This window comes from Centropristis striata, chromosome 19 (assembly GCF_030273125.1).
Source record: "Centropristis striata isolate RG_2023a ecotype Rhode Island chromosome 19, C.striata_1.0, whole genome shotgun sequence".
Lineage (NCBI taxonomy): Eukaryota > Metazoa > Chordata > Actinopteri > Perciformes > Serranidae > Centropristis > Centropristis striata.
In genome coordinates, this window is record NC_081535.1 from 29,528,157 (window position 1) to 29,538,495 (window position 10,339).

Here is a 10,339-nt window from a genome sequence, read left to right on the forward strand (position 1 = left end):
TAGAAGGTCTTTAACCCTCTGGAGTCCATGAAACCACCTGCACATTACTTCTTCATGACGTGAAGACTAAAAATGAAGCATGTCTAGCCTTGTCATCAGCTTCCCTCTAAAGTTCTGCCTTGAAACTCCATGCCAGATTTTTTTTGATGATATTCAGCCAAGTAAAACTGGAGATAATGTCAAATATATTTTGTATGAAATATTGAACTAGATATTATCCTTATTTTACCTGTTATGTTATATATGCAACCTGTCATTCATATTTGCAATTTTTTAAATTCTGTGTGTAAAACATAATTTTCAAGATCAGATTTTATGTTTCCTTGGTTTCTTTTGGGTTCAAAATTTTGTTCCAAGTCAGTCAAAGTTAAAAATTAATTATCAGGACATATAGGTGAGGTAACGCTGAAAAAACTGATACCAACATGGCATGGTAAAGATTTTTTAACAGACATAATAGCCGAAGATTTCAGAGGGTTAAATAAAACAGGTTGATGATGATTTCTTGTGGTGTTGAGTTAAAACTAAACACTTTGCATGTTTTGTGTAAAATACCAATATATGTTGTATATCGGCCTAAAAATAGCGGGATATGGGTTTTGGTCCATATCGCCCAGCCCTAGTGCTAACATAAAGCCACTCTTCTTACCCGGCACAGCTGATATTCCAGTCTCTTCTGGCTGTCCTCGCTGGGTTTCCTCTTTCTGAAGAACAGAGGCATCCTGAGTCCTGCCTGTCCTGCTGTCTCTTTGCCTGCTGGGTTTCCCTCGTGTCCCTCCACGGCAACCAGAGCCCCTCCAGAGGATCGATGGGCAGGTTGGAACGCACTGGCAGTGCCTGCACACTGGAAAATAATGAAGTTTTGACTAATCAGATGAAGCTTGAAGTCATGTTCACTGAAAGCTACAATAAAGATGGTAATTACAAGTTAATACCAACTGAATAGATCTTTTAGAGAGTTAAAGGGAGCAGCAGAACAAGCTTAAGACACAAAACTGGCATTTATTAATATAATTTCTGGACACTTTTAGCAAATGCACCATAATAATTACTCAGGAGCAGTGTATCTGGCCTTCTGATTAATGTAAGTCCAATATTAAACTTATTTTTGGTTTCTACCAACTCAACAATGTTTTCAGCAGCTAAATGCTTTACTATGTTCACCAGCCAGTCCCTTACTTTATCTTTCAGCTGTTTGGTTGAGTACAGTGTTTTTGTTAGTTAAAACAGCTGCCTGGTTTGTTACTACAAGTTACAACTTTGTACATTTTTGTGTTTCTGCTCCATTATTTATTTATTTCTCTGCTCAGATAACTGAAGTGTTTTATGGGTGAGGTGGGGCATTTTCCCGGAAATAGAGACAGCTTCTGCAATCATGATAAAAATGAATGTAAGATGACAAAATAAAACATTAACACCCTGGAAGAAATCAGGGGGGCTATTGAATGCCCTGAAATGTAGTCAAGTGTTTAGGATATGTTAATAACCCATTTTATAATGCAACAAGATGTCAGGTTCTACATGACTTCCCACTTCTGCTTCCTGAGACAAGCCTGTTTTATTTTTTATTCATTCAGCCACAAGGGAAGCTGCTGTTTTCTTATCAACTTTCATTTGATGAATATTTCAGTATGTTTTGACCACAGAGTTATTCTTTGGACTACACTTCATTGCTGCAATAAGTCAACACTTCCTGCAGCTGCTACATAGTAAAAGCCAACCAGCATGTTTTTATTGGATTTGGATGTACAGGCATACAGTACTTTTACAGTATTTTTTGTACAGTAACAAATCACTAGGAACGGGTCTGTAATACAACCCTGTTGGATTGCTTGTATTATATTTTTTAAATTGTTAGTAGGACTGAAAGCCAGCACAGTAAACCAAACTGTTGATGCTGGAGCAAACATATGTCAATATAACAAAATATGGAGATGAAAAACACCAGTTTTACTGTCTTAAGGTCCAGCCTGATGAGACTACCTGAAAGGAGAATTTTGATGTAAAATTGACGACACCCTTTAACTGTTGTCACTAAAAAAGATGCTTCAGAAACTGTTGATTCTGCATATTAGCTTCACATTTTAAAGCAGAAACAGTTGTTCATTCCAACTATGCAACGCTGCAATCAGCAGCCAACACAGCTGGAAGCCAAACACAGATGTAAGAGATCCAATAACTAGAACAAGTGATATACAGTGGTGGAAGAAGTATTCAGATCCTTTACTTCAGTAAAAGTACTAATACCACACTGTGAAATTACTCCACTACAAGTAAAAGTCCTGCAATCAAAACTTACTGGAGTAAAAGTACAAAAGTATCAGCATCAAAATATACTTAAAGTATCAAAAGTAAAAGTATTCCTTATGCAGAATCAGATTGTCTTATATGTTTCAAATATATTATTAGATTAATCAGACTGATGTATTTATGTAAGCAGAATTTACATTTTGTAGACAGGACTCATTTTAACTACATACATATACTTTATGTTTATGTAAATAAAAAATGTCTGATCTTTAATTTATCATGCTTTTATGTTAAATCTCGACCTGAAAACGTACCTGTAAAAAGTACAATGTTTACCTCAAAATGTAGTGAAGTAGAAGTATAAAGTTACATAAAATGGAAATACTCAAGTAAAGTACAAGTATCTCAAAAAATTGTATATCAGTATATATATGTGGGTGACTGGTCACACCAGTTTTTCTCAAGTACATAAGTCTGTTGTTCAGTGTCCAACAGCTACAGTAGCTTGTTGAGAAACTGTCCAATGAGGCAGTGTTATTTATATTTATATATTATTGATTTATTATTATTTTGTTACTTAACTTAACTAACAAATATGAAATGGAATTTGTTATTAAAACAGCACTATTAAAGTCACAATTATGATATATGTTATGGAGATGCAAACACAAAGGCAAATGGTTATTTGTTTTTATTTATTATTGATTTATTATTATATTGTTACTTAAAAACAAATCTGTCACATTAATGTTAATGTCACAATTTTGATATATGTTTTGGAGATGGAAAAAAAGGCAAATGGTTATTTGTTTTTATTTATTATTGATTTATTATTATATTGTTACTTTAAAAAAATCTGTCACATCAATGTTAATGTCACAATTTTGCTATATGTTGTGGAGATGCAAAGAAAAAGGCAAATTTGTGTTTCTGTAAGCAGAAAATGTGTCTAGTTTATTCATTTTAAATTAAGAAATATCATAAACAAAAAATTAATAAATGCCCAATGTAACATATATGTCACATTACAGATCTTTGACATTTAGTGGTAATATTTTTCTTTAAAAACATCATAAATGTGTTCTATGTGGTCCACTTGGTCTGTGGTATATCCCCCATCATTTTCCTTTAAGAATAACTGGGTCTGAGTCAGGAGCATTGATCCGGGGTAGGGTGTGGATCACTGATGTGTGTGTGTGTGTGTGTGTGTGTGTGTGTCTGTTTGTGTTGTGGGGGGAAAGAGGAGGGGGAGGATAACCGTAAATGACGTAGTAACGTCAGGCATCCCAAGACCGTAACCATAGACTGTATAAAATAGCACAAATATTGCCACCGGGTGATTATCAACATATCTAACATTTCACTTTGACCAAATATAAACTGCTGTAATAATAATTCACTCGCTGTGTGTAACGTTAGCTAAGTGAGTTAGCTCGCATCATACGGATAAAGGCAGTTAGTGTTAGCTTCCCTATGACAACCTGCCACTCTGGTAGTTAACACTAGCTTCCAATGCTAGCATGCTAAACAATAACAACACGAGTTAATAAACCACAAATCACAAGGTTAAACCAGCTTTCATACTCACAGGCTGTTGTGGTGTCGACTCCCTACTCCTCACTCTTCTGGGTAGCAGTAAACATTTAAAGGGAACTTCCGTTGTTTGCTTACATTAATTTTTAACATTGGTATGTAAGGCCGAGTCAGTCAGTCAACTGTAACCTGTAAGTTATACAAACATTCCGCTCTAGCCTCCTAGTTTACATCGGTACGATACATCCAGCTGTGGTTCTGATGTGAGCCTGCTCCAGCTGTCACCCTTACCGACACCGATTTATGGTGTCATAGCCATAACAATAAGCATTATATGCATCTTGTCTTCTTCTTTTAGTTATCAGCGGATTTCAACCAGCCATAAGAAGCATATCGGCCTCTACAGGACGGAGTGAAGCACCAGGACTGCTGGAGAGAGTTAGAGGGTTCTTCTTCTTCTTCTGAGGTTTATTGGCGGTTGGCAGACCAACGTACAGGAGCATTACCGCCACCTGCTGACTGGAGTGTGGAGCAGTAGATTGACAGGATAATGATAGATAGATAGATAGATAGATAGATAGATAGATAGATAGATAGATAGATAGATAGATAGATAGATAGATAGATAGATAGATAGATAGATAGATAGATAGATAGATAGATAGATAGATAGATAGATAGATAGATAGATAGATAGATAGATAGATAGATAGATAGATAGATAGATAGACTTTATTTATCCCAAGCTGGGAAATTACAGTGTAGCAGCAGCATTACACACAGAGACAATAACAACACAATTAAGTAAAAAGAACAACCTAGGCATACTTCAAGCAATAAAATATAAAAATACAATAAAAATACAATAAAATATAAAGTGTCTAAAGAAGGAGTGGAATGGAATTCCAGTGCAGAATAAATATGAATATAGAGTATAAAAATGCTGGTGCTATGAAACAAATAAGGTGCAATGAACAGTGTGCATAAAAAAAACATAAAGTGCATAGACAGTATGTAATGAACCAGGCTATTATTTGTTATTGTACAGTGAAAAATAAGGAGAGAAAATAATAATACTGATAAACAAAAACAAAGTAATAATAATAATAATTAAAAAAATAAGATAAATAAATGATTTAACGGGAAAAGGGGGAAACAATAATGTAAATAATAGTATTTTACAAATATAAATAATTAATTACATAACTAAATTATCTCTATAAGTCCTGTTTTCCTCAGGTAATTAAATAGGGGCTTGTTTTCTTTGCATGATTTTTTCCCAAGAAGACTTTCCTGTGTTTCCCATCCTCTAGAAGTCTCTTTCTTTCAGCATCATACATCTTACTTTCTACCAGCACATGTTTGACTGTATCTGGTTCACTGCAGTGGCTGCAAATCCCTGTAGGGTGCTTGCCTATTCTATGGAGTGTTTGGTTTAATCCTGTGTGTCTGATTTTAAGGTGTGAGATGGCTATCTCCTCTTTTGGGTTCCTACTCCTGACTCCGCCCGCCTAAATTATAAAATTATTTTATGTGGAGGCTTTAGACACCGTGACAGAGTAAAACGATAGAAGCAATGGCATAGTATTCAAGATCACTTCTGTGGGAAAACTTTTAAAAGAAATCTGTAATGAAGCGAAATTAATTGACGTTTGTAGACCAAAATATTTTATTTATTTGGGTCCAATTTATTCAGTTTGACTCCAAAACTAAAACTGTTGACAGAATTTATGTATCTGCAAACTTTAAAGTAACCCATTATATCACTGTTTTAAATGAATTCTCTGGTCACCTGTTGGTGAAAACTTGCCAGTCCTCTGGACAGTGGCGGTTCTAGACCAGTTTTACTGTGGGGGCCAAGGAGGGGTCAGTGTTTAATCAGAGGGGCACATAAAAATGCCAAAGATGATATTTAAGCATTCAAAACCTTTATTTTAGCTTATTTAAAAATCTAATTTAAGAATATTTGGAAGATACATATGCATTGATTGAAACAATGAGACTTAATACCAACAATAACAATTAATTTCGTATTATAAATGACATTTCTCATTTTTGTGCACAATTACTTTTATTTTGAAAGTGCAGTACATAATAAAAAGTAATAATAATCTTTTTTTATATATATAAACAGTCTTTGATTGCACAATTAAACTATAATACAATGTTCACATTCTGGGTTCCTTTTCTGTCCAATGAGATATTGTTTGAACAGAAAATAGGTAAGAATTGTTCCGTTGTTCATCATTATAAATTGATAATTTTATTATTTATTATTTATTATTATTATTATTATTATTATTATTATTATTATTATTATTATTATAACACTCAGTGTCTTAAAAAATACTGACTTATTGATAGAACTTAAATCAGAAATTCATAAAATAATTAAAATCCTAAGCAATTAAATATCCTATCCAAATCTGGTATTAAATTATGCAAAAAACTAAAATGTAGATTACAAGATTTTTTTCAGATTTAAATGCAGATTTGAATATAATTAAAAATATAGAATATGATGCTTTGATGAAACAATATATTGGTCTAAAACAGATGAAGGTAAGGTCAAATAAAGAACTTGAGAAAAAAAAATGAGGAGACAGACACCGTTTAATGACTGCAGTCAGGCCAGCCGCCACTTGTTTTTGTGGTGTGGTGCATGTATGTATGTACCAGGCGCCATGGTAAGAATGTGTAGTAAGTGAGTTTTATATATTGCAGAGGTGCTTTAATAACAATAAAGTAACACCTAACGCTCCCTTGAACCCCTGACACTTACAAAAAGAAGGAATGTCACTGAAAGTATACAGAATCACACTTAATGCCTAAGTAACACATATGTTAGTAATAAACAGTGGTGGAAAAAAGTGTTCAGATCCATTACTTAAGTAAAAGTACTTATACAACACTCTGAAATCACTTTACTACAGTAAAAGTCCTGCATTCAAAACATACTTAAGGTAAAGTACAAAAGCATCAAATCAGTATCAAAATGTTCTTAAAGTATCAAAAGTAAAGGTATTCACTATGCAGAATGAACCTACACAGATTATCCAAATTTATTATTCTATTATTAGTTTTGATGCATTTATGTAAGCTTTAATTTACTGTTGTCAAGATAGGGCTAATTTTAACTTAATATACTTTTATTTGGTTTAATTAATAAAACATGCGTAATCATTTTAAATTGATCATGTTTTTCATTTTAAATCTTGACTGTCAACTAAATGTAGTAAGAGTAAAAAGTCTAATATTTGCCTCTAAATGTAGTGGAGTAGAAGTATAAAGTTACATACAATGGAAATACTAAAGTAAAGTACAAGTAGCTCCAAATTATACTTAAGTACAGTACTTAGTTACATTCATTCAACCACTACCTGAGAAACACATCTGTTAGTAATTAACACCTGTGAAACTATAACAGAATAACAGAATACACACACACACACACACACACACACACACACACACACAAACATACATCAGCATGAGACTTAGGTCCATGAATCCATCACCCAGTAAACCAGGGGACAGATCCCTGAACGCCAAAGTATAAATATGGGCCAAAATATTTGTATGAGTCTTAATTTGAAAGGTAACATCTTTTAGTTTCTGCAGTTTAGCATGTAACTAAAACCTACCCGAAACTTCACCAGTTAATAATAAAAAGAAAAGGGTTCCCTCAGCCCTCCTCCTGCTAGCCGATGGGAAGGTTAAGAGGTTAACTATATTGTTTTTTGTACAGTCATCAATTGTATTAATGTCACAAAGGATTAGAAAATTATCGCATTCTGTTTTCTTTACATTTTTAGAAAACGTCACACATTTTTGTGTTATAATGCATGAAAGTACTGTGTATTATGGCAAGCCATTTGAGCATTTATTCCATATCAGAATCAGAATCAGAATCAGAATCACCTTTTTTGTCATTGCACAGAGTAACAAGTACTCGGACAACAAAATTAGCCATCAACCAGTCCAAGCATATACATAACATACATACAATATGACAAAGGGCAGGGCAAGACAGGGAGACAGGGATGAAAGAAAAGAAATACAGTAAAACGTAAGGAGAGGGAGGGAAAAAGAAAGAAAGAAAAACCTCGGCAACATAAGCACATAGTAAATACACTTCACAACATGAGCAGACTTATGACATGTCACAGGGGAGGGGGGGCAGCATAGGCAAGCAGCATCCAGTCCTGCAGCTATTGAAGCGCTGGTCAGAGACCCGCTTGTCACACTGGGGGTACTTGGTCAGGCACCAGACAGAAGCAGACAGTCAACAGGTGTCTGTAGGAGGTGGAGGAAGGGTGGAGGATGGTGAGGGCGTTTCACTGCAGTGTTCTTCCGGGGGAATTTGTTTTTCCAGTAAGGGCCTTGAGGCCAGAGCTGTTGAGGGCGGCAGATCAGATTGGATTTTTGGTCTTAGGCGAGTGGCAGCATGGAATTTACACGGCTACCCGTCTTGTCCATACTGGTCTCCAGATCAATCCAATTGCCTTTGCAAGGCCGTCAATTTCTCCAAGATTTTATCCATATTGCGGTTTGTGACCAACAGCTCTGCCCGTCGCTTCAATCATGTCGGGCAGCCTACTGGGCTTTGGACAGCTGTCACCGTTTTCTGTATATCTCGATAATATCAGACTTTAGTGTCCTCAACTAGATGGCTCTTTTTCAGTATTAGTTGGGCACTTGTTTGTACTAGTTGGACATTTTGTTGTACTAGTTGTACATGTCACTTATTCCGAGCAACTAGTGGAACATTTGTCTAACTAGTTCCAGCAGAATCCTTACTAGTGACGCCGGGCAGCGTACTAGTAGCACCAAAGTCCAAACTAGTCAGCTGGTTGAAGCACTAGTGGTCCTGTGGACCGAACTAGTAAGGCTACAAGTCCTACTAGTTAACTAGTGAGCTGCAACAGCTCTCACATGTTAACTAGTAAACATGGATTCAGCTGACTAGTTTACTAATGAGCTACAGTTTCCAGCACTAGTTAACTAGTGAGAGACAAAATTACTTACATGGAAACTAGTGAGCAATTTTGTCTCTCACTAGTTAACTAGTGATGGAAACTGTAGCTCACTAGTAAACTAGTAAAGTCCAGAAACAGTCCAAAAAGTGAACTTGTGATTTGTTAAATTTTTTAAATGTTACTAGTTATTTAGTGGAAGAACTGGACGTCTGATATCAATGATGTGGAATAAATGCTCAAACAGCTTGCCATAGTCTGCAGTCAACATGCATGTTAGCAGTTTGTCCACCAGAGGTCAGACTCTCCACATTTTTTGCAAGGCAGAAAATACATATAATTGCCTGCATGTGATAATGATTACCGTCTCAGTTTTTGTTCTTTTCCTTACTGACTGTGCTCCAACATGTCAAATGAAATAGAAATGTAAGTAGCCTCCACCCTTTTATAGCCAGGTGATTGTAGTTTTCATCCTTACTGTTTCACCTCAACTTTTTGCAGTTGGAGCAAATAACACAGTCTCACTTGTGTTTTATTATTCTCGCCCGTTAACTAAACAGATTGGTTCCCCAAAGTCTTCACATACAGGCCTATTCCGGTTAATAAGACTATTAACATTACCAGACAGCCTCTGAGACTGTGGATCCCTGAGCAGCACTATTCCAGACAGTAAAACTCTGCTGTGCTTATTACAGAGCTCTGCAGGTGTGATGTAGGACTGTGACTGTTCAGGCCATGAGCTTAGTTAGACCACAAGAGGCACACAGAGCAGGCTATAAATAACCACATAATTAAAGGCGTTGACAGGGAACTGACATTGTGGTTAGAACAGTTTTCTCCCGAGTCCCTCTGTGGTTAAAAAAAAGTCTCGCTGCACTGCAACCCCTAAAAACACTGGTGTATTGAAGATGTGCTTATGTAAACTGTGCAGACACAAAGCAACAGTAGTGTGTGTCATGTTTCTGACCTCCTGACAAATGTAAATTCACTCTCCTTATAGCTCTGTGACAGACTCCCCCAACTCGTAAGAATAAAAATCTGTTATCCGTTATGTTCACCAGCTAGTTTATTGCACATCTGTCCATCCTGGGAGGGGGATCCGTCCTCTGTCCCTGAGGTTTCTTCCTTTTTTCCCTGTTAAAAGGGTTTTTTGAGGAGTTTTTCCCTGGCTGATGAGGGTCAAAGGACAGAGGGTGTCGTACCATGTACAGTCTGTAAAGCAAGGCCGGCTCTACACCCCCTTAAATAAATGTCTTGCCCCCTCAAATAAAAATTTTAGGAGTTGAGAAAGCACATTTTAATATACTCACAAAATTAATATACATTACAATTTGACAAAATTATCTGCAGTAGTGGAAAATTCGCCGAAAAAGGGACACACGATACACGATTGTTGGTTGAAATCTGGATGAAGGATTTTTTATTTTATTTTATTAATCTATCTTATTTCAATTTTTCAGTTTCCCCCACCGGGATTGCCACATTATTGTGGTCAGGGGGTTTGCGTGCCTCAGTGACCTTAAGAGCTAAACCAGCAGGAGCTCAGTCTTCAGGTGGGACACCTGGACATGTCTGAAGGT

General features: G+C 35.9%; 1 protein-coding gene across 1 annotated transcript in view; it reads right to left on the reverse strand.

The window, feature by feature from the left end:
• The window catches only part of lrsam1 (leucine rich repeat and sterile alpha motif containing 1), a 31,894-nt gene extending 27,695 nt beyond the window's left edge, over positions 1–4,199 (reverse strand). Inside the window, exons 1-2 of the mRNA XM_059357532.1 lie at positions 3,839–4,199; positions 650–844 (exon numbers count right to left, since the gene is read on the reverse strand). Coding sequence (XP_059213515.1) covers positions 650–721 — 72 coding nt within the window. The 5' untranslated portion in view covers positions 722–844; positions 3,839–4,199. The remainder of the gene's footprint in view (positions 1–649; positions 845–3,838) is intronic.
• Between the last annotated feature and the right edge of the window lie 6,140 nt (positions 4,200–10,339).